Here is a 25052-nt window from a genome sequence, read left to right on the forward strand (position 1 = left end):
CGTCAATAATTTTGGATAAGGCTGCTACAGCCTCAGGTGGCAATCTGTACTGTCTGATTCGTGGCAGGACAATACCTTGTTTGAGGGTCACACGATGGGGTGTGATTTGCATAAAACCAACATCAGTTGGACCTTGCGCCCATAAATGCTGCGGAACCTTAGACAATCTTGGATCAAAATCACGTAATACATAGTGACCTTTATAGTCCCTTAAAAACAATCGTATTCCTTCTGGGGAACAGCAAATAACTGCACCTAATTCTTTCAATGTTTTAATACCTAACAAATTTTCTGGACATGATTTCGTAAGTAACAAATCAGTAGTTCGGGACAATGGACCAACTTCTAGAGAAACTGGTTTGGAAATCTCGTTAACAATGGGTTTTCCTGAAAATCCAAGGGAAACATTTTTAGAGCCTGAGAGCGGAGCCCCTGGAACCTCGTCATGACTGATAGTAGTCCTACTTGCCCCTGTATCAATCAAAAACTTTCTGTCTTTCCCTAATACTTGACTGTGTACATAGGGACCCTCTTGATCTACAGGTATCTCGATGAGAGGCAAGCCTACCTCCCTCTCTAGGCTGTTTCATGAATACTGTTGATACTCTGGATACTCTGTCTGGGCATACTGGTACATCTGCTGTGTAACATGCTGCGTTGCAGCAATAGGCTGTGATGCTGGAACTGGCTGTGGTGCATTCTGTGGTGACTGAGAAGTCTGTGAAACTTGTTCTTGTCTGGGCGGACGTGGTCTTTCTTTAGTCTTACCAGTGGCTATGTTGTGTTTCAGAACTGCACACTCGTTTATAAAATGACCTGGCTGTTTACAATAATTGCAAGTCCCTTTAACGGGAGCTGCAGGATGACTGGCTTGATTCGGACCCCTTTTCTGACTGTCTTGTGGAACAGATTGGGCAATTAATACTTTCATTTTCGTATCTTTCATACGTTTCCTTTCGTGTTCTTGCTCTTCCCTGATTCTATTCTGGTGATACTGGAGCATCTGGAGCATTTGGGACGGGGTATTAGCTTGCCAAGTACTTTCGACTTTCAAAACTCGATTTTTAACTTGTGGACTTGAATTCTCGACTAGTTTAGTAACAAAAAGATGAGGGTATGACTCGCTACCTGTCCTCAAACCACTGTTAATGATAAAACATTTCTCGAATCTAGAATAAAAATCACTAGTATCTTCGTCTGGTTTCTGTTTACAAGCTGAGATGGCATCCCAGTCTTCCTTTTTCGTGGCTAATAACCTAGGCAAAACCTGAATCAATAACTCTGGTAATTCTTTACATTTATCTCCAAGACCGGTACCTGGTACACGTGCATTATCTTCAGCTTCTAGAGCTGTCCAATCTATCTTTTTCTCTCCCACCTCCCATTCCTTTTCCTTGAGTTTCTCATATACCCCTGCGGGCAACAGGACTTTTAGCATTTTAATAATATCTGGATACGTGTATTCTCCCATACGGAGCATGTCTTTTAATTCTCGATGGAACCCTGCTGGATCTTTGTCATGACAGGGGATTAATTTCTTCATCTCTAAGAGTTCCATCTTTGTGATAGGGGTGTAAACAAATACTCGTTGCATTTCACCATCCGGTGTCCTAACTGGGTGTACTTCTCGTAACGGATTCTGTCTATCTATGTAAAATGGTTTACTTTCCGGAGGTGAGACGTGAACGAAATGCGGATTCAGAAACGTTCTATATTTGTGGCGCTGTTCTAGAATGACACTAATTAAATCAGTACCTAAACCTTTCCATTTATACTGGAGTAACTCGTTCAGAACATCATGTAACGGACCTGGATCAGAATGTTGTCCCTCATACAGCGTGATGAGGTGCTGGATCATATACATACCCACCAGTCGCTGCTCGGCTGGGGGCAGTTTCAGAAACATTTGTGCCACTATTTCATCTGGAAAAGTGGTAGAATCAGTAATCCATCGAACTGCTGATCGGGCTAGTTCTTGTTCGTGCATGGTACTAAGTTCACTATAACCGATACGTGATTTCAGAATGTGATCGGTAGCTTGAAATACTTGTTCAATCAATCAATCAATCAGTGACACTTGTAAAGCGCGCTACATACCCGTAGGGTCTCAAGGCGCTTGGGGGGGGGGGGGTGCCGCTACTGCTCGAACAGCCAGGTCTTCAGCTTCTTCCTGAAGGAGAGGTGATCTTGGGTCAGGCGCAGGTCGGACGGGAGGGAGTTCCAGGTCTTGGCGGCCAGGTAGGAGAAGGACCTTCCTCCTGTAGTCGCTCTTCGGATGCGGGGGACGGCGGCGAGGGCGTGGTTGGCTGATCGGAGGTGGCGTTTGGGAGCGTAGAAGTTGACTCGGCTGTTGAGGTAGCTCGGGCCTTGGTCGTGTAGGGCTTTGTGTGCGTGGGTGAGGAGGCGGAAGGTGATTCTCTTGTTGATGGGGAGCCAGTGAAGGTCTCTCAGATGTCCGGAGATGTGGCTGGATCGTGGGATGTCGAGGATGAGTCTGGCTGAGGCGTTTTGGATCCGCTGGAGTCTCTTCTGGAGCTTGGCGGTGGTCCCGGCGTAGAGGGCGTTGCCGTAGTCCAGTCGGCTGGTGACGAGGGCCTGGGTGACGGTCTTCCTGGTCTCTGTGGGGATCCACCAGAAGATCTTCCGTAGCATGCGTAGGATGTTGAAGCACGCCGAGGAGACGCTGTTGACTTGCCTGGTCATGGAGAGGGAGGAGTCCAGGATGAAGCCCAGGTTTCGTGCATGGTCTGTCGGTTTGGGTGCGGTGCCCAGGGCGGGAGGCCACCAGGAGTCGTCCCAGGCGGAGGGTGAGGAGCCCAGGATGAGGACCTCCGTCTTGTCCGAGTTCAGTTTCAGGCGGCTGGTCGTCATCCACTCGGCTACCTCTTTCATCCCTTCGTGTAGATTGGCTCTGGCGGCGGCGGGGTCGTTGGTTAGGGAGAGGATCAGCTGGGTGTCGTCGGCGTAGGAGATGATGCTGAGGTGGTGTTTGCGTACGATGGCCGCGAGGGGGCTCATGTAGACGTTGAAGAGGGTGGGGCTCAGGGATGATCCTTGGGGGACGCCGCAGATGACTTTGGAGGCCTCTGACTTGTACGGTGGTAGGCGGACTCGCTGTGTTCTTCCGTCGAGGAAGGAGATGATCCATTCCAGCGCCTTGTCCTGGATTCCGATGTTGCTGAGGCGCTGTATTAGGGTGCGGTGGCAGACCGTGTCGAATGCCGCGGAGAGGTCTAGGAGGAGGAGATTGTTCCAGAGAACCTTGTTCTGGTGCTGGAGGATGAAAAACTTTCTTGTGTTCTAGGCGTGAATGTCGGTCGGGAAGTCTAGTTCTACCTACATACGCTATTCTGGTGGGATTCTCGTCGTCTACCTCTTCAGTAGAAGAGTTGTCTTCTTTCTCACTTACTTGTGCTGCTTTACGATTGTCGTGTAACCTTATTATTTCCTTACGAATTTTCTTGTACATACTTTCTATACTACTGAGTGTCCTGTGTCTTCCCTCGGCTATATTATCACTCCACCTTGTCAGAACTTTCATTTCGGTCGGATCTTTAGTCGGACAATCTAGTTCCCTTATTAAACAATTGATAAGAAACTTTAATAGCATGAGCTGGGTCTCAGCTTTCCTTAGAGACATGATTTCGCCAATACTTTCTGGATCGTCTCCTGTACGGATGAAACGATATATTCTGTCTAGATCTTCTTTCATATTCGGTAGGGTGTCCAAATACTCGGTCACCCGTCTTACACGCAATGAATATATAACCATATTATCATCGCCTGGGACCGGATCATAACGGCATTCGGTAAGAGCTCGCTTGATATCTGCAACGGACTGATATTTGGGCGTAGGCTGTAACGCACGTTCATGTAACTCGACTAATGTTACACGTTTGTGTGGCGGCGGGGTACCAGGAGGACCTCCTCCCGCGGCCCCTAAACTGGAATCGTCGACGGATATTCTTCGTGCTGTCAGAGTGACTGATGTAGCGGGTACTTGTACTGTAGGCTGGACCGGGGGTACCGTAACAGGTGCTGTAACAGGTGCCCCGGTGGCTGGAGGAACAGGAATTACATTATTTACAGGAGCTGGCGGAGCGGGATTTGCATATTCTGGAACTGTGTCGTCCAAATAGGACGAGAGAAAAATATCAGCTGCGGTCGGTTTGTGACGTAGCATAATCGGAACTAATGGCGGCGGAAAATTACATGGTGCTTCCGGGGTTGCTTTCGGCAAGCCCTCGGCAAGAAGAGGATACATACCCTTAATGAGGGCATTTCTCTGTCTGTCTGACTGTTCGGCTTTAACTCGTTCACCTATTTCGATCAATTCCCTTTCTTGGGCTCTTTCTGAGGATTCTCTACTTAACTCTGACTTTCTGATTTCTTTCTCTGTTCTCCTGTGAGATTCTTTGCGCCATAACTCGATGGCGTCTTTCTGGGACTGTCTGGCTTTCTTTTTCCATAATACTTCTTCTACTCGCATGATGCACTCGGCATCCCACGTACCTGATACAGGCCATCTATATTTTTCCTCTAATTCCTTGGTGTACTCCACCCATAAGTCTAGATATAATATGGCACTTATGCCATGCTTGTGATACATAAAATGACCTGGACTGTCCCTAGGCGGGACAGGAACTGCTTCTTCGAGCAGACCTTTTCTAGTTTTTAACTGACGTAACTTAGAGAACAGAGGCATAACTAGACTGGAGTCTAGACACAATACTATATACAATGAACACAATGATTACTTGAAAAACAACTCATTCATACCACGACATTGAAAACACATGAAATAACATTTAAAATAACAATTCGGACAGAATACTACCTGGAATACTGAGAACAGAAACACATGAATTTCTCGAGAACAGAACAGAACTTACTGGAATGACTAGATGCACTGCTAAAACAGTACGAAACTTACCGGTCTCATAAAGAGACACGTCAGGACCCGCATCCACCTAGATGGACACTTCGTGTTGGATCTGTGTACCCAAACCCACGGACCAGAGACAAATGAATTGACCCTGTCTAGATACTACCCCAGCAACGGTACTCACCGGGCAGCAAGAACGGAAGGCCTCGGACTGGACTGGACTGCTACGACGACGGACGGACGAACTTCGAACTTCAGTTACAGGTGGGCCTCCGGATACCTCGGACCTTGGACTCTCGGCTTGGGCTCTGGTCGGGACTCGCCGCGTTCCTCCACCGCCTCGTCTGGACGCTGGACCGCAACCTCCGTCTCCTCCGTGGGCCTGAGGGATACTTGAAGCAGAAATATCTGCACGTGCACGGTATGGTTCCGTCACGGCTGCAGAGGATCAGGGGGCCTGCGTGGCTTCTCCGGCGCGTGGGGAAAGGGCAAGTCCCTGTTCGGGCGCCATTATGTGGTAAATAAATAATTAATTACCGGTACTATTTTTGACTATAATAAATAAACGGTTTAGCTCAATAAATAAGAGTCAAGATACGAGGTAGCTGGAGTATACAGGCTTTAATTAAGCATAAAGGACAGCAACAGGACAGCCTGCATGGGAATGGGATGGCAGGGCCCGGCAGCTGCCGGGGCAGGATCTGGGAATGGCTAGCAAACTTTAATAACAGGGCACAACATTTATAGTTAAACAAAACACATTATATTCAATACAGGGGGCGTAGCAGTAGGCGGAGTTTGTAGCAGTCGCGAAAGATAAGGCATAAAGTGGGTGTAACGAGGTGTGTACAGGGCGTATACATAGACATGTGATGCAAACGTAACAGAATATGTCATAAATGGGGCGGAAACATGGAGGGGGCTACCTGAGCAGCTGGGACCTCTAACCTAGTGGTGCGCGCAAGCTGGCAATGACGTGTTACCAGGAGGAGCTGGGGGGCTATGACTTCTGTGCTAGAAGAGGAGACGAAAGTCTGGAGTGTCAGAGCGACATGTACCCAGGCATATCTAGTATCTGTTGTTTAGAGAACATGTTGATAGAATCCAGAAGTTATCAGGGCAAAGGCTAACAGACACTAAGACTGGTGCATGCATTATTCTACATGTAGTGTGTGTGTGAGGAATATTCTATGAATATGAATACAGTATTTTCTTACATGGAGACATAAAGGCTAGACCATGACGGAAACTATTGATGCGATTTAGTAGCTTAGGAATGCAGAGAAGGAGGGCTGGACTGATAACTAGAATCATAACATACTCTTGGCAGACTAAGAGGCAGAGCCAGGCCGAGCCGGGCACTGTGAGGCATGAAAGTAAGCTAAGGGTCAGGGATACAGGTGGGGGCTGTATCGCTCCTCGAAGAGGGTTCAGGAGACAGGAGCTGAATCTGAGTCCGGGCCCTTTTGAGGCCTAGAAACGGGGACAATTCAATGAATTAACGTGCACACTGTAAAACGTGGCAACATAGTTTTACATAGGCCTGATATTCGTTGTATTCACGAGAACTGGAAACTGACATACTAGAGATGGACACAACTGTAATTGAGTCTTTAATCGATCAGAGGGGAATACATGCATATCGATCATGCACATATGACATAACATGGGGAACACGTAGGCACATATAACATGGCAAAATTTACTTTTCCACAATAAGATGGATGCAGTTTTTTGGTATTGCAATTCGTGTGTTGTTTCTGTGTCCAGGAGAATGTGCCCAGCTGTAGTGTCTTGGAGTGATCGGTTGAAGTGCTTGCGGTACAGTTACCACAAGGGTAGTGGTAGGGCCCACTCCCGGGGGGTAAGTTCCAGAGTGTGATTTGAGACAAGGACTCTGTTGGACTTTGCCCCTTTTCCCAAAAATTTTCACCTTTCGCCCCCCTAATTGTAGGATGTCTCCCCCATGGTGAAGGTTACTTTATAGGCCATGTGTGGTGTAAGACACAATTTTGATGTGTAATGTCATGCAATGGTGAGAGCACTTGTCAATTTCCCCCATTGTAAACATGTACCCTATTGAGATGCTGTATCTGTAATGGCTGCCATGCCTGTGCGTTGTGCCACCTGACTGCGGGAGGTTAGCAGTCTAGACGTTAGGTACCCAGCCACCCCTAGCTTTTGGACGGAAGCCTGGCACCCAGGGTGCTCTACTCCTCCCCCTGAGCCAGTTTAGACCAGTTTACCACAGAATTCCAGAAGCTGCTGGCACTGTCTGGGAGGTGGGGTGAGGGGGTTATAAATAAGGGGGATGTGCCGCCATGTAGAGAGACAGAGCTGGGACAGGAATGTGAGGGGACCTGCTGCCAGGGGATACCGCCACTTGGGCCTGTGTGCTGGACCCTGCACCCATCTAGGACCCCCCCTACTGTCCCCAGGGCTAGTGGAAGTCCCACTTCAGGAGTTCAGGCTGCTGTGTGGGAGGAGGGCCACGCTGCAGTGGGGATGGTGAAAGCCTACCACCCTGCTTTGATGATGCCCCCACTAACTGCTGACCTGGTCCAGTAGTGCCTACTGCTCTGTCCCCAGTTCCCCTGAAGAAGGAGGGCCCCCCTAGGTCCCTGGAGCTGCCGGGACCTTGCCCCACGCAAGCGCTGCGCAAAGAAGCGCCTAGAAGTGAAGGAGTGTCGCGGATTGGACCCCCCAGGAGGTGAGAAGAGTTAACCTGGGACCCCTGGGGCTTGCTGCTGGGACTGTCCGCCCCCCTTGCGCTGGGTGCCACTGGAAACTGCTGTGCCTGGGTGAGTGCCGCCTGTTAAGCGCTATAATCTTGGAAGGGCTGTGCTGCAGAAGCGCTGTATGAGGAGGATTTTGCCCCCAAGGAGCTGTGCTGAGGAGAAGCGCTGTGTGCTGGCTAGCGCTGCGCATCTGGACGAGGCTGCCTTTGTGCCCCACGTGGTGTTAAGCTAAGAGCTGTTGCCCCTGTTTTAGCGCTGTGCTCTGTGACTGTTGTGGCCCCTGAGGCGCTATAAATGACTAGCACCGGCCTGGCCGCGTTTTGGCGTGCTTTTGAGCGTTATGAAGCTGGCGGGTGCCTACCCCGCGTTATGAATCATTAATAAGAGGGAGCCTACCCCTTATCGCTGCCGATCTCACCACTGCAGCCCGGGGAGTGTTGGCGCAGCCTCGCGCCGGTTGTAAGCTGCCGAAAATCACCGCCGCGGCCCGGCGCTATTTGGAGGAGTCCTCCCGCTGCCGTGGATTGTGTCGCGGCGGGCCCCGGTACCAGGAGAGGGCCGCCGGAGTGAGGAGTGCGCCACGCTAGGCCCCGAAGCCGCAAAGTGCCGCCATCACGTGACAGGGGCGCCGGCCGCGTCACCGACTGCACCCCCACCCCGCCGCACACGAATTGGCCAGAGGGGCTGCGCCCCCTAAAGGCCGCGCATCGATTGGCTGCCGCCCGGGCCATCCGAAGAGGCCGGCTGAGAGGCATTAAGGGAGCAGGAAGTCATCAATCCTAAGCCCCGGGTCCCAGGAGGGAATCCGGGTGAAGCCGGGAGTGAGCGGCGACATTGCGGGGTCCCCAGAGTCTCGAGGGAGCCCCGTGTCAAGCGACCGGAGCGGGAGCCCACCCCGCCGGTCTGAGCCCCCACCTGCTGCAGAAGCCAGAAGGACCACGAACAGCCTGTCGTCTCACCGGAGGGCTCCGGGAGAGTGTGAGAGCCCCCCGCATCAGCCGACAGCAGGCCGCAAGAGAGGGGGAGGGCGCGTCGAGGCACAGTCGGTGCCTGCCCCCCCTCCTACCGCATTTTGCCAGGAAAAGTGTTGAGAGGAGCAGCGGGGCCCCAGAGGGGGAAGGAGAGCCCTGCAGCACCTACCAAGCCACACAGGAGTCCAGAGTCATCGCAGAGAGCCCGGTGAGTGGGGCCTTAACTGTGTGGTGGTTGGGGGTGTGTGTCGGGGCACATTCGGTGCCCGTCCCCAAGTCCCAGACTGACTCTCCAGGTGCCCCGTCTGGCAGCGGGCACCTGCGACGTTGGGCCATAGATAGCGTAAGGTGGAGGCTGAGAAACCCCTGAACTGGGCCAGAACCTTGCTGACGGGCCCTCTTCAGATCTGTACTGGATCTCCCCCCCTGGAAAGTGTCAGCTGCCCTTGCAGACAGGCCAAAATAAGGCAGGTGGCCTTAGTGACTATCTTTGTGTAGGGCAGGGGACATATGCCTAGGGATGATTTATTAAGGTATACACCCGTGTGAGGAGGATGCCCAGAGGTCCCTCTACTGATGTTGTAGGCCTGACGTCAACGGTTTGCACCTAATGTTTTATTTGCTGGTGTACCTACCTGCCCCATGGTTCTCCAAAGAGCTATTGATGCCCCAGGTTAAATGTGTTATGCCTATTGTTTATCTGTATGCAGAGGGATGGCTGTTATATGCATACTGATGTTACCACTGAGGTTAATATTTTACGCCTATTGTTTGATTGTAGGCTGATGCCATGCATGAGGAGTCTTCATACCTAATGTTTTATTTTACGCTACAGCCTTCTACCCAGGTGATGCTAAGGATGAATACCTGTGTTGGTCCTGCGATATTGACCCTATGTTTATGCATTTGCTAACATTATTTTCATTTCAGCTGGACACTAATGGACTACTTACCTTTTCTTACTTTTCCCATTTTTCCTTGTAAATAATCCCCCAGGTATACTTGGCTCTGGCGCCAGTTGGCACCCCATTGTGATTACTGCTGTTATTGTGTTTTACCTTTGCAGGTTGGAGATAATACAAAACGTATTCTTTTTCCAACCAGAAGCGGTGTTGTGTCTCTTTTGTGGTGTGCCTGGCGTGTCGTCTGTGGGTACTGCGTGGATGCTTCACACATGTCCTCTGAAGTTTGGCCTGCCCGCTCTGCTCCATGCTACCCCCCGTAAAATTGGCTACCCCATTTCTAACAGACTCTTTGACCCGTGGTCTTGTGTGCACCAGTTGGACCTTCAAATTGGATGATCTCTTGAAGGCGAAGCGTGTACGTTCATTTTCCAAGTTGCTCGTATTTAGGATCTTCCTATGTTTCATTACTATATTTTTCACCTTATTGGTCAAGGGAGTAAATGTGATCACGCGTCATTGTGTCAGCCGTGATGTGTTCTCTAGGAAGGGCTCTCTGCTCTTTTTGCAGGCTCTCTTTTCGGCATGCCTCATTACTCTTTGAGGATAGTTTTACTCAAGTAAAGTCTTGCTGAGGTCTTTGGCCTACTTGTCATAGTCACCTCAGCTGCTGCAGTTCCTCCGGAGACGTAGGTATTGACCGTATGGGAGGTTCTCACAGAGAGCTTTAGGGTGGTGACTCTCAAAAGACAGGAGGCTGTTGCAGTCTATGTTTGCTCTGTAAGTTCTTGTGTGTATCTGGCTTTGAGTAAGACAGATTAGGAGGTCCAGGCAAGTGATCTCTGTTTCGAAGATCGATCTCGTAAAATGTAAAACTGGGTTGAGGGAGCTGATCCAGTTCCCAAAAGCCTCACAGCTGGTCTTGCCTCCTTTCCAGAACATGAGGATGTTGTCTATATACCGCTTCCATGAGATAATGTTTGTCTGGAATGGGTGGGAGGCAGAGAAGATATGTTTTGACATGGAATCGGCCATGTAGAGGCAGGCCAGACTGGGGACAAACGTACTCCCCATCGAGGTCCCTTGTATTTTGTAGTATATTTGAGTTTTATACGTGAAGTTGTTTTTTCAGAGCTAGGTAGACACATTCCATTATGAAGTCCACAGGCGTGGTGGTCAGTAAGGTGGGCGTTCTTAATAAAGTGTCAACCACCTCTATTGTGGCGTCTTGGGTATGTTGATATATAGAGACTCCACATCGAGTGTCATAAGGAAGGAAATCTCCTTTGGGTTCTCCATGTTGGTGAACAGGTTGAGTACATCCTTGGTGTCCTTCAGAAATTTCGGTGGTGTTTGGACCAATGGTTATAGAAAGTGGTCGCAGAATTGGCTCAGACGTTCCAGAACGGACCCGATCCCAGAAACAATGGGTCTGCCGGGAGGTGGGCGCATCTCCTTATGTATTTTGGATAATTCATAGAAATAGGCTGCGGTCGGTGAATCGTTCATCAAAAAGGCTGCTTCTCATTTTGGAATCCAACCCTGGTTCTCAGCTGAGTTTACCATGATTTTAATGGATCTGAGAGGACTGCTGGTGGGTTCAGTGCCCAATCTTTTGTAATACCTAGTGTCTGCCAATCGTCCTCGCGACTCTAGATCGTAGTCATCTGTCTTCATAAGCACAGTCGCGCCTCCTTTGTCAGCCGGTTTGATGACAATACCTTCGTCTTGCGTAAGAGAGGTTAGGGCTGTCCTTAGTTTGTTCAATAAATTGTTGAAAGATCTGGATTGTTTTAATCCTCCGACGTCTCTGAGTACCGCTTTTGAAAATGTCAAAATTTGGCCTGGAGTCGTAGCTGCTGTGGGACTGAACGTCGATGGGGTTCTCAGTCCTGAATCTGATTGCGTGGGACACGTCTTATCTTGGAGAAAAGAAAGTTATCAAATGTTTCTTTTAAAAAAATGGTGTAGTTCACCTATCAGGCGAAATTGATCTTCACGAGGATTGGGGGCGAAACCGAGTCCTGCCGGTAAGACAGGTTTCGTCTTCATCGAGTGTCTTATCTGATAGGTTGATGGTTAGTTTTTTTGGCTGTCGGGCTCCTGGCTTGGCGTTGAGTCTCGGTCTGCTGCCATGGTACTTTTTGTGGTTGCCTCTTCTTCTTCCTCTGCTTTTCCCCCAAAAAGGTTGGGGCGCAGGGTGTTGAAACAAGGGTTGGAATTGTTGTTGTTGCCCGGGGAAGCCCGGATACCGCATTGGGTTAGAGCCTGGAAATGGTGGTGCATGGAAGCCATACATAGGGGCGTTGGTAGTAGTACATGAGGGACATACCTCTGCCTGCATACATGAGGGACATACCTCAGCCTGCATACATGAGGGACATACGACTACCTGCATACATGAGGGACATACCTCTACCTGCAAACATGAGGGACATGCCACTGCCTGCATACATGAGGGACATACCACTACCTGCATACATGAGGGACATACCTCTACCTGCAAACATGAGGGACATACCACTACCTGCATACATGAGGGACATACCACTGCCTGCAAACATGAGGGACATACCACTACCTGCATACATGAGGGACATACCACTGCCTGCATACATGAGGGACATACCTCTACCTGCAAACATGAGGGACATACCACTACCTGCATACATGAGGGACATACCACTGCCTGCAAACATGAGGGACATACCACTACCTGCAAACATGAGGGACATACCACTACCTGCATACATGAGGGACATACCACTACCTGCATACATGAGGGACATACCACTGCCTGCAAACATGAGGGACATACCACTACCTGCATACATGAGGGACATACCTCAGCCTGCATACATGAGGGACATACCACTACCTGCATACATGAGGGACATACCTCTACCTGCAAACATGAGGGACATGCCACTGCCTGCATACATGAGGGACATACCACTACCTGCATACATGAGGGACATACCTCTACCTGCAAACATGAGGGACATACCACTACCTGCATACATGAGGGACATACCACTGCCTGCATACATGAGGGACATACCTCTACCTGCAAACATGAGGGACATGCCACTGCCTGCATACATGAGGGACATACCACTGCCTGCAAACATGAGGGACATGCCACTACCTGCATACATGAGGGACATACCTCTACCTGCATACTTGAGGGACATACCTCTACCTGCAAACATGAGGGACATGCCACTGCCTGCATACATGAGGGACATACCTCTACCTGCATACTTGAGGGACATACCTCTGCCTGCATACATAAGGGACATACCACTGCCTGCATAAATTAGGGGTACACCGCTGTTTGCGTACATAAGAGACATACCACTACCTGCATACAAGAGGGACATACTGCTGCCTGCATCGGTGAGGGACATACCACTGCCTACATACATTAGGGACATACCACTGTCTGCAAACCCGAGGGACATACCACTGCCTGCTTACATAAGGGACATGCTTCTACCTGCAAACATGAGGGACATACCACTGCCTGCATACATGAGGGACATGCCACTGCCTGCATACATGAGGGACACACAACTGCCTGCAAACATGAGGGACATACCACTGCCTGCAAACATGAGGGACATACCACTGCCTGCATACATGAGGGACATGTCACTGCCTGCAAACATTAGGGACATGCCACTGCCTGCAAACATTAGGGACATGCCACTGCCTGCATACATGAGGGACACACAACTGCCTGCAAACATGAGGGACACACAACTGCCTGCAAACATGAGGGACATGCCACTGCCTGCAAACATGAGGGACATGCTACTGCCTGCAAACATGAGGGACATGCTACTGCCTGCATACATGAGGGACATACCACCGCCTGCATACATGAGGGACATGCCACTGCCTGCATACATGAGGGACATACCTCTGCCTGCATACACGAGGGACATACCACTGCCTGCATACATGAGGGTCATACCACTGCCTGCATACATGAGGGACATACCTCTGCCTGCATACACGAGGGACAGGCATGTCGCACATTTCTGTTCAGTTGCGGTTGTTTGTTGGGGGTTGCTACATTGACAGTGCCCAGAAACCCTGCCGGGTGACAGTGCGCCTACTAATCTGCATAACATAATTCTTTCCATCTGCTGATGTGCAGGGTGGGGCCCTAGGAGAAGGGAAGCACGTGATATTACAGGTAAGCTGATGCCCCTTTACGTCTGGTAGGGTTGGGAACAGTCAGTCACATATCATAACTAGCGCGAGACTGCATTACACCTAAATAAAATAAAATAAATCCACATTTGTAAAGCGCACAATCACCCGTAAGGGTCTCTAGGCGCTGGGGGCCGTTGGGAAGATTAAGCGAGCTATTGCCCAGAGTCACATGGTGCTGGGCTAACCTGCCGCCGGAGCCGGGGATCGAACCCTGATCCCCAGCTTCCGGAGTCAGCCGCCCTGGCCGCGGCGCCACACCTCATCCCCTCACACCTCATTCTTGCACAGGTCCCTGAGAGTGGATTTATGTCTCGGGGGCCCTAAGAATACAGTGTCCCCCTTAACAACTGACAGAAGATAATATCCTGCCACGTACGCTGCATTACAAGGGTGTGTGTGTGTGTGTGGGGGGGGGGTAGTTACAGGTCTTGTAATACATATTTTATTTAAAGCCCTATATATGATATGACCCGGTTTCTTCTTTGAGAGAGGTCAATTAGAATATATGGAAAGATTAGTAGTTTTGTGGTGTGAGATGGTAGTTGTGTGGTTTGGTTGGTAGTGTGCCTCAAGACTTGTCTGTGTCCTGCTTTGGGGCATGGGTCATTCCTGAGAGTATATTGTCGGTTTTTGGCTGTGGTACTGATATCCTGAGGTTGGACGGTTGGTTGCGCGCAGTGGTGGGAGGCAACAGTTCTGTGGTGGGGGTTGGACTGATGCGTGGGTGGTTGTGTGGTGTTGTGCTGTGGTAGTGCATCAAGTGTGGCATTGCTTGGTAGTAATTAAGTACTTTCAGCAACTGTAAATCCATATTTGTAAAGCGTGACTACTCATTGTTACGGGTCTCTAGGCACTGGGGGCCATTGTGGAAATTAAGTGAGCTTTTCCCCAGAGTCACATGGTGCTGAGCTGCCGCCGGGGATCGAACCGTGAACCCTGTGCTCCAAAGTCAGCTGCCCTGGCCGCTGCGCCACACCTTACCTACTGTAAGGGTGAGGGTAGTACAGTTATAGTCTGTGATAGTGCCGGGGTGCTGGGTGGTAGTTTGATGCTGTGAGGTATTCTTGTACTGATGGAAGGGCAGTAGGGTGTGGGGGGCTGCATTGGGGGAGGTGGTAGTGTGGGGACAGTGGGTTGGTACTATGGGGAGGCAGTTTGGTGACTTTATTTGGAGCTCATATGCGACAAAGGGTTAAATTGTGAAACAGTCTAATGAATCATTACAGCCATGAGATGTAAAACAGCCAGTCCTGCTTTGCACCGGAAGCACTTCCTGAAAGGTGAAAAGATGCAGCACGCTGCCAGCACAGTCAGGTGAGGGGGTTCACTCCTCGGAGGCCGCTGGGTGTTCACATATCAGTGACAAAGGGTCTGGCAGCAGCTGCACCCAGACCTAACAAGCCTCTCAGGACAGGGGTTTGCAGGGATGAATCATGGGTGCTCCGGGCGATGACAGGTCTGACAGTCAGGCCTCCAGGTACAGCCGAGCAGTCAGAAAGCCCCTGTGTTTGCACAGAGTCCTCCATGCCTGGTGCACGTGGACAAAGGGCGCGGGCGCGGGCTGGCCCGCCTCCCCCAGGAGTGAACCCGGAAGTCAGTCGAGAAATGTCTCCAGTGAAAAGCAGCTCTGAAAGCACAGAGATGAAGAAAAACCACAGTCTCAGCCCAGAACAAAGCACAAAACTGCCATGGGTACAGCAGGCTGATCTAATATTGACCGGCCTAAAAAACCGAGCTATTGTTCACCTGGTGAAAAGCACAAGTTACACAACTTTGAATCGAGGCGCTTGTTGTGCAGACATTAGTGCACGTCCACGGGCCCCTGTTCTCTTTGTACAGAGCCGCTTAGTTTGTGGACTGTGCATTGTGCCAATATCGGCAACACACCCAACCCTCAAACCCAGCAATACCATAATAAAGAACACACATGACACATTGGTTGTTGGAGAAAACATGGCTGCAGGTTTATTTTGCTTAAGAAATATGCCAACATGGTGGATCAACTTACGGGCGATCTAAGGGCAGGCGGCCCGTATGCTGCCCTGCCCCCCTGAAGAGCCAAATTGCACCGTGGCCCTAACCAATCGGTGCTCACCATTTTTGGGGGTTACCCCTTACCACCTGTGGACCAGCAGCCACCCATTTACTCACGCCGCTTGAGGGGGCGGATCGTACCCAGGCAAGCCCCGGGTTGCTTAGGTTTACAACCGCCCAAAGGACTAACGGGGGGCTGTCGTTCTTCCAGGGTCCTGCCGTAAGGACGTCCTGGGGCTATTTGTCATTTGCACCCTTCTTCTGGTCCTGAAGAGGGTACCCCTATGTACCATTCAGCCTCTGGATCGCCCGGTAACTCCGCCTGCAACACAAAATAACAAGTTAATGGCCTTCCTACCCTAGCCACCCATCCAGCCAACACGCCGGGTAAGCGGCACGGAGGGAGATGGCGTGATGTCTCGGCACGAAAAGGATCGCCAGCTGGGCGGGGGAGGTAAATATACCTGGCGCCCGCCCACTCGGCGCACCAGAAATGACAGGAAGTGCCGAACCCAGGAGGTCCCGACACTAAACCCGTCAGGTTTCTGTCTAATGTGGCACTAAGGTGGCTGCCCTTCTATGGGGGCCCCCTGCGTGGGACGCGGGAAGCCTCAGACTTTAAGAAGTTGTCCCTCAGTGGCAAGGTCCTGGCAGTACTCAGGTCGGTGTGCAATACCAGTACTGCTTGAGGCTCCTGAGCACCCCCTGGTGGTGTCAAGGTGCAGCACACACTGTCTGCTGAGGTTGTGGACTCGGAATATGTGGATTGGCTGAAGGCCTCCAGAACCTTCCCTGCTCCACCAATGGCTGGAGAGAATGAAAGCGGTATTTTGTCCTGCAATTGGTTAGATCACTCCTGTGCCCGATTTGCATATGTGAGTGATGTAGAGGGTACCTGTCAGTTTAGTTGTTTTAAGGGGACCGGAGAGGTCTAGAAACTTGAGAGATATATTGACCATGTTTTACAGCTCTGTTAGTGCGTAGGTAATGTAAGGGAGTCCTAGAAAGCCGGTCTGTTGTTGGGCTGGTTCTGAAAAGCAGCGGTATTCTGTGAAGATTCATTTATTTGTTGAGGTTCAGACGCTTTCTCCTTTTCTTTGAATGAGGTGGGTGGCTGGTTTGTTTTCTTTATTTTTTTTAATGTATTTTCCCAATTTGGGAAGAGACTTTGTACTCCACAAACCCCTGGTATTCCCCGCCCAAGATCTGCACAAAGGCAAGACGTATATCCCCTTGTGGCAGCAGTCAGTTTCGGTGATGCAATTTTTTGTTTTCATAATTTTTATGTCTTTAAATTTCAAAGACCGGATCCCTATTAAAACACATGCAAGTACAGTCATAATAATCCTCCCAGTATCATACCATACGAGTGAGGAGACTTGTGTCACAGGAATATGCAAAGCCAAGTCTGGTGGCACAGTGGACTAATGCAGCTGCTGTGTTCGACCTCATGGTCACAGGTTCAAATCCCAGTGGGTCCTCTCAGCCTTTCATCCTTCTGAGGTTGATGAAAGGAGTACCATTGGGTAACAATAAACATCTGTTATTCAACACCAAGATGGCCACGGGTGAACGTGCGCTTTACGCAAACACGTTATGTTTATGCTAAAATGATGTATATTACTTTTTACACTAAATCTTAGAGCTGGGCTCAGAGTTCTGAGCTCTCTGAGGAGAGACAGGTTGCCCTGCCACGTCTGGTGAGTGGTTGTCCACTGAGGTGTGTTGAACACCTGTGTACTGTGCACTAGGGCTGCCTTATCAATGCTTATTATTAATATCAGGCCTGGGCGGTCCCTCGACAGAGGTGATTTTTCACTGGGACTGACTGTGAATTGAGTTGAAGGGTTTTCTTCTAAAATAAATATTAGTTTGGAACCTTAATTTTCAAGTGACCGAGTAGGACATTTTCAGGCTCACCCTGACCTAGCCACATCAAGGGGACAGGCACTGCTCTGTTTTTGTTGGAGTACCTTAGGGAGAATCTTGTCTGGGATATCATGTATGCGCCCCATCGAGAGCCCTGTCGACCCGCCCTCCGTGGAGGACGGTGGACTCGCCTTCTTGCCCGTTTCACGATGAGCGCTGCACCTTATAACCTGACTAGAAGTGGCTGGAGGATTGTGCCTTCTGGATTTGTACGTATTAGGAGGAATAATTTCCAATCGTTCTTTGGTAATTTTCAAATGCGTAATGTTTATTCATATTCTCATGCAAAAACGAAGAAACAGCCGACACGTGTTTCGCCCATCGGCCGAGAGCTTTTTCAAGGCAGGGATTTGTGGCTGACAATCGTTTACTTTAGAATGATGTGAATAGGTCTCTGCGGTCCCTGCAGAGACCTATTCACATCATTCTAAAGGAATTACAGCTACCTACCTTATAACCTGAGGTACCGGTGAAGAACCTCCCAGTCTTTCTTGTTCATGGCCAAAGTAGAAGACCCCACACTTGTACCCCAACCAGACTTATTCAGTGTCCTCCAGCTATGAAGAGCGCCTTCTGGGCCACACCATCTTTGTGCTTTGTAAGTTCAAAACTATACAAACTAATGATTCCAAACACAGAGGAGATGCTGGGGCGAAGGTGGGCTCTGAGCATTTTCTGTGCCATATTTGCCCAACTTGGGTACTTAAGAACAGCCAATTATTCCCTGACTTTGAGGCACCTCTCGCTCCTTGTTTGTGGACCAGTATCCAGCGCCCACCTTTCACCTCCGTCCATTCTCCTCTGTTAGTACTTCAAAATGTGTGTGACATCAATAAAAATATATATTGTCTTAGCACATTGTGACATGACCTCGCGGCAAGCATCTGCAATGAGGGAGAGGGCCTTTAGCAACTAGTGTAGCCATTGGCAGTGGTGGTGTAGAAACAGGGCCATGCAGGGCTTTTTGGGCAATAGTAGATTTCTATACACACTGCTGCCTCTTAACCCCTTCGCTGCAGGGGTTATTCCCCCGCTGTGCTGGGGGGGAGGGGGGGGTGCGCACAGCGCTCCAATGCTCATGACGAGCTGAGCTCGTCACAGGTGCATTGGCTCCCGTGGAACGCTCAGCACAGCGGGGGAATTCTCCCCGCACCTGAGCGTTCCACGGCTCATGACGAGCTGAGCTCGTCATGAGCACCGGAGCGCCGTGGCTCATGACGAGAGCGTCCAAGGTGTTAAAGTGCACCATGGATGGGCAAGATCCAGGTTAAGACCAGACTAGCTTGACGTGGTGCAGCCCTTCCCTTCCTTGTGGCTATTCTAAGGCTTTCACGGGTCAGGCCCATCAGGGCATCTCTCATATTCTCTGTTGACCATTGGGCATCTATGTAGAAGGCAACGCTGTTGGGGTGGCTTCAGGAACAAGGCGTGCAGAAAGACAGAGGGGTGAGGTACTGTATGCTGGGTCCAGGGTAGTAGAGAAGGTGAATATGAATGAATAAGTCAGATTTCTAGGAGCAGAACAAATGCATCAAGGCGCTAAAGAAAAGGTTAGTTCAAAACAGGGAAGTGGAGAGCGGAAAGATGCAGAAATATATTCAAGAAGCATTACCTCTTCAGTTAAAGAGTGAAGCTTTCAGGACCTCTTGTAATTGGGCGTGGGTCTGAAGGCGGGTGATAGGTGAAGGGATGGAGTCCCAGAGGTTGGCTGTGGCCACAGAGAAGTCTATGTCTCTCCACCTTGCCTTCTGATATTGGATAAAAGATATACCAGGTTACTTGCCACATTTCTTAGCACCGTCTTCTTGTTGGATTTTCCTTGCAGGCCTCCATTAAACCCAAGTGCGGCCGCATGGTTGGCTTCTCCTCGGGCGGAGAGAACCCTCATGGAGTGAAAGCGGTGACGCGAGGGCAGAGATGTGCCGTGGCAGTCTGGTTTACATTGGACCCACTTTACAGAGAGCTGGTGAGTACAGAGCACTTAATAATAATAATAATAATAATCCACATTTGTAAAGCGCACAATCACCCGTTAGGGTCTCTAGGCGCTGGGGGCCGTCGGGAAGATTAAGCGAGCTATTGCCCAGAGTCACATGGTGCTGGGCTAACCTGCCGCCGGAGCCGGGGATCGAACCCTGATCCCCAGATTCCAGCGTCAGTCGCCCTGGCCGCGGCGCCACACCTCTCCCACTTAACGTGGATTGTGCAATGCACAGTGCGGAATAGTTCATGAATGTATTCATCTGGGGACATGCAGCCTGGGATTAGAAACAAACTCCTTGATGTTCCTCAGGAAATGCTATCCACTCAAGGATTATGTATTTGTATTGATTTGTGTATATTAAGTTGGAATGTTACATTTCACCCCTAGTGCTGGAAGAACAACGCATTATGCCCAGGAAGGATGCACAATACCTCGTGTGAGAGGGCCACTGGGCACCGACTGTGCTCTGGACAGGAACATCGACTGGCCAATATGTTCCAGATATTAAAGTACTATTGGAGAACCTGTGCCCTAAAGGGATTCCAGAACAGGGATTCCTCACTAGAAGAGCCACCAACACGAGGGAATCCAACTTGGGGAAATCCACAATGGGTGGACTTTCCCTTCCCACTAGTAAGCTTTGTTGCGGATTGGGCATTCTAGATCTTATGCCATAGAACCTCGGTGGCCAGAGAACATCACACCCTGGGGCCTCCCTGTCAAAGTCCTGTCCTACAGACTGTGATCAAAAGGTCTAGAGAGCCATTCTCGGGCACGGCCAGGAGGAAACTGTATACAATGAGATACTTCAGGAACATTTCCAACAGGGAATTATTTCTCCTTCATCCCACGCTAGAACATAATCAAAAAATACAATCGCGTCTCCTTGATCCATGTTAGATTAGGGTTCATAAGTATTTGCGGGTACTAGCAGTCCTCAGCCTTGCATTACAGGTAAAGGGCAGGAATGAGCTGTATTTAAATGAATATGACACATTCCTGTCCGTACCCCTGGGCCGGTGCCGTTTCTGCCTCCTAGCACCAACGCAGATACCCTTGCACCATGGTGCAAGGGTGCCTGCGTTGTATACAGAATTGTTTTTGTGCAGCAAGGAACACCTTCCTGCACAAAAACAATTATGAGAGCAGAATTCCTCTTTCTATGTTTGCTTCAGAATGCAGCCCACATAGAAAGAGGAAGTAACAAGGAGAAATAGGTATATTTCTCTTTGTTATGCCTCACCTAAGGAGGCGTATCTTTTAGGCGCATTCCTAAGTTTACAAGTTCTTGTAAATCGGGGAATGTATCAGAATCCATGGGAGTTGCGTGGGAACGTCCATGCCACGCCCATGGAACACCTACCAGGGCAGAGTAACGCAGCGATTTGCGATGCAAACGGCCTCATAAATAGGCCCCTTAGTGTTTTCTGCCAACCACTAGAACCTCAACCATGTGGCAATATCCACGGTGTTGACCACAGATGCAAAGGGTATCCCATGGCGTGAGCCCACCAATAAGGAAATTCAACCAAAAACAGTACATAAATAAAGAAACCTCTAAGGACTACACTGTATTATTTTTTAGGAGCAGTCTTGTCAGTGTGCTCGTAGTGAAGAATCACCCAGGAAAGGGCGGGGGGGATCGAAGCCTGTGCGAAGATCACTCTGCTTCAAATGATATAGTCTGTCCTAATCAATCTAGAGTAATCTCTCTGGGAAGAGACGAGGACGTCGCAGGTGAAGACGCATAGAGCTAACCATCAGCAAATAGCCATGCCACTCTCTTCTAGTCTCTAATCCATGAGGAAGACAACAAATAACAACAAGGCTCATTGCAAGTCATTGATACACAAGATTACATGTAATCAGTGAGAAGACACATGATTTGTGGCTTACAAGTCTACAAAGAAAAAGCATCTCACAAGGGATCTGTTGATTTCACAACCGGTCCCGATGAAGACTAGGACCCTTACGGGCAATTATAGCCGAAACATGTTGACCAAACGAGTGTGATACTTGGGATAACTAACATGTCCCCAGAGCATCACCACAACCTTTTTTAATCTCACCCCTGTATACTACCCCCATATTAAAATTGACCTTTAGATGCAGTAGGTAATTAAAAAAAAAAAAAATCACACGGATCCCCACCAGTACTTTCCCTTGAAAGGAGGCGGTACTCACCTAGGGAAGTGAGTACCTAGATGCGAAACCAGATAATAACGTCGCCTGATAGGATACCATAGTGATGACCACTTACCACCACCAGTGGCAAAATATTGGTTGAGGCTTTCGGGTATATAATAGAGATCACTCTAGATTGATTAAGGCAGATTGTCAATGTGCTCACCGGACCTCAATGCTGGACCAACAACCCCAATCATTTGTGTATAGTTTTGTACGATCAGAATTGAAGTATCCGCAACTCAAATTCTTCCGCTTCTCTCTGTCTCTTAATTCGAAGAGCTCGGCAAAGGCTAAGTGAATTCTCATTTATACATTTTCTTGCAGATCCCTCTACTTATAAATTTCACTCCAAGTGCTAGACTGGTTTGGAAACGTTTCCTAGGCAACAGCTCTCGCGCTTAGGCCGTGACTCCGCCCACCAGATGTGACAACACCGAGGGCCAGATTGACTAACCTCTTATGGTGCCCTTGTGTCACGCAGGGTACCGCAAGAACTTACATGAGATTTACTTTGCCACACAAAGCCACCGCGCATGGCTCTGCATCGCATAATAAATCCAGAGTAATGCAAATGGCTGCCTTGCATTACTCTTTTGTTTTTATTTTTGTTTTGTGATGTGCGAACTCGACCCGAAGGTATTGGAGCGCTTTACATGAGCACCAGTTGTATTACAGATAGACACATTCATTTTGTTAGGCACGGGCAGATTAAGTGATTTGCCCAGATTCACAGGATGGTGAGCGTCCCTGCTGAGACTTGAACCCAGTTCCCCAGCTTTAAGTTTGACCGCTCTACCCATTAAGCCACATCCTCTCCCCAGTGCATTGGGAAGGCATTCCTGGTTTGGAGTATTCGTGTTCCCGTGCATCCACAGGGATTTTTACGCAATCCCAGATTTACTAAGGGTTGTGAACTTGTGATTGCATCACAACGGTAGACCTTCCAAACAGAGGTGTAAAAAAGAGAAATATCTTCATTTCTCCGCGTTATTTCCTCTTTCTACGTATTCTGCATTCTGGAGCTCACTTAGAAAGAGGAAAATGCCTCCCAGGATGGTTTGTTTGCAGGAAGGTTTCCCTTCCAGAAACAACCCTGTCTGTAACACAGGAACCCTAGCAGAATGGCGCAAGGGTGTCTGCGTTGGCACTGGGCAGCTCTCAGTGCATCAGTGCAGGGAACGAGCAGGGATGCGTCCTATCTTAGTAGATACGGCACATTTCAGCTCTCTTCCTGTGATGCAGCGCAACAAGTTGTGTTGCTGCGTTGTGTGACTTTTTGATCAATCTGGCCCCCAGTATATTGGCGCACCAAATGGTGCGCTGGCGTCAGTTCTCGTTTTTATGCACCTTATCGACCTGGTCTCGATCTCTGTTGGTGTTTCACTGATGAAATTCCTCAGCATCACACATCTCCTCCTAAGATTTCAAAGGTTAAACCATGTAGCAGGTGCCACAAGAAGGGTATTCCCTCACGAGTGGACAGGGCTTGCTGAAGGAATCCCATAGTGCTCTGTTAGGGGGGGGGGGGTTCAGACTTCACGATGCTCGGGCACAGGGGTACACCTTTGGTCCTCTTCTCCATGGGCGATGGGGGGGCAGAGTTGTCCTTAGGCATCAGGTTTTCATCACCGCGAACGGTTGTGGGTAGATGGAGCCCGCAAACAGAAGTTAGGGCAGCATTGGAAAGTCCACATCAGGGAGACCCAAGATGGGCTTCAAGTCTTGAGAGTTGGGGAACCACGTTGACACCATGGGCCCACTTCAGGTAGCGTTAGGCAGCTCAAGTGCAGCGGTGCTTTCCGGTGTCTGGTTTTCACATTCTTGAAGCCTCACAGGTCAGTCGATAGTACATGCAAGATGCAGGGGAACAGCTCTGCTGTGCCACAGGTGTTCCTAGGTCTTTGGAAAAGTGCTGGCAGTCCTCCCAGGCTTTGGGGGATCAGCAGCATGCAGGGCGAGACGACTTTGGCGTAGTTGTCAAGAGTAGGCGAACAGGCCGGTATGGCTGGTGCCAAGTGAGTTGCTTCCACAGTTCTTGCTTTCATGGCTCTTCAGCCTTTCTTCTTCTTTTGGACAACAGGATCTAATTCTCTAGTGGGAGGGACTCCTCTAAATACAGAATTTTGGGCCGTAAGGGGAGTATAATAGTAGCCAATGGGCTCCCTATCCTTAGAGTCACTACGCCCCTGATATGACCACTTCCTGGGGGAAGTGGTTATAATCCTGTCCCAGAATTCCTGATTTCCCTATCACAAAGATGGTTGACTTTGAAAAGCTGCCTCCATTTCAGGTAGCCCACTTTAGTGGTGGCACTAGCCTGACGGTGGGCACACCTACCAGAGTAGCTCATTTTCCCTCCTGTCCAGGTGCCAAATGACTCTGGACAAAGGGGGTCGGCTTCTTCTCCTTTGAGAGAAAGCAGATGCGCATACCAAAGTAGGTGCTTTGAAGCTCCCATGCCCTGGAATGTTAATCTGAAGGTCATCCTGTGGTAGGAGGTGAAAACTCCCCCTGCCCAAGCAGGTCTGGTTTCTGGCCTCCTGAGAGCAACGGCCCTCGCCCTGGGGGGTGTCAAACTCGTCTGTGGTGGCAGGCTGTCAAGAACAAGTCAGTCAGCACACCAGTAGCTGCTAAGTTTTCCAGTGGCACCTCTAAGATGCCCCCTGTGTGCAAGTAGTACTAAATCAGACACTGTCATCATTGCGGGTTTATCAATATGAGATGTTTGATATCAAGCATTCCTACTTTCAGTGAATCCATCATGTAGCTGGGGAACGCGTTTTCACCAGTGCCCAGAACACGCTTTAAAAATGGCTTCCCTTATAACATGTACTGGAACTGACATGCACCGGGCATATCCTCTTGAGCAGTTATGCACAGACATGAAGTATAGTTCACCCTTCGGGCGGTGAGGCCTGCTGTAGGGGTGACTTATTTATACTGCAATCCTTGTCAGCAGGCCTGGTACCAGTTACCAGGGACTTTTAGAGGGTACTAAAGGTAATGCCAATTGGATGAGCAATTGCACAGATTTTGGGAAAGAGATCTGGCACTGGAGACCTGGTTAGCAGGAACCCAGTGCACTTCCAGTCGAAAATACATCAAATACCAAGCAAAAAGTAGTGGTGACCATGTCTAAAGGGCACTATCCTACAACCAGCAACTCCTGTCCACGGATGCACCCAAAGGCCATCCGGG

At 49.6% G+C, this 25052-nt stretch overlaps 1 protein-coding gene across 1 annotated transcript in view; it reads left to right on the plus strand.

Annotated features, from left to right (window-relative positions):
- Positions 1–25052, plus strand: part of P3H2 (prolyl 3-hydroxylase 2) — a 340022-nt gene that overhangs the window by 301013 nt on the left and 13957 nt on the right. Inside the window, exon 16 of the mRNA XM_078667931.1 lies at positions 19509–19649. Within this exon, the coding sequence (XP_078524057.1) occupies positions 19509–19649 (141 nt within the window). The remainder of the gene's footprint in view (positions 1–19508; positions 19650–25052) is intronic.

The sequence above is a fragment of the Lissotriton helveticus genome, chromosome 11, assembly GCF_964261635.1.
Source record: "Lissotriton helveticus chromosome 11, aLisHel1.1, whole genome shotgun sequence".
Classification (NCBI taxonomy): domain Eukaryota; kingdom Metazoa; phylum Chordata; class Amphibia; order Caudata; family Salamandridae; genus Lissotriton; species Lissotriton helveticus.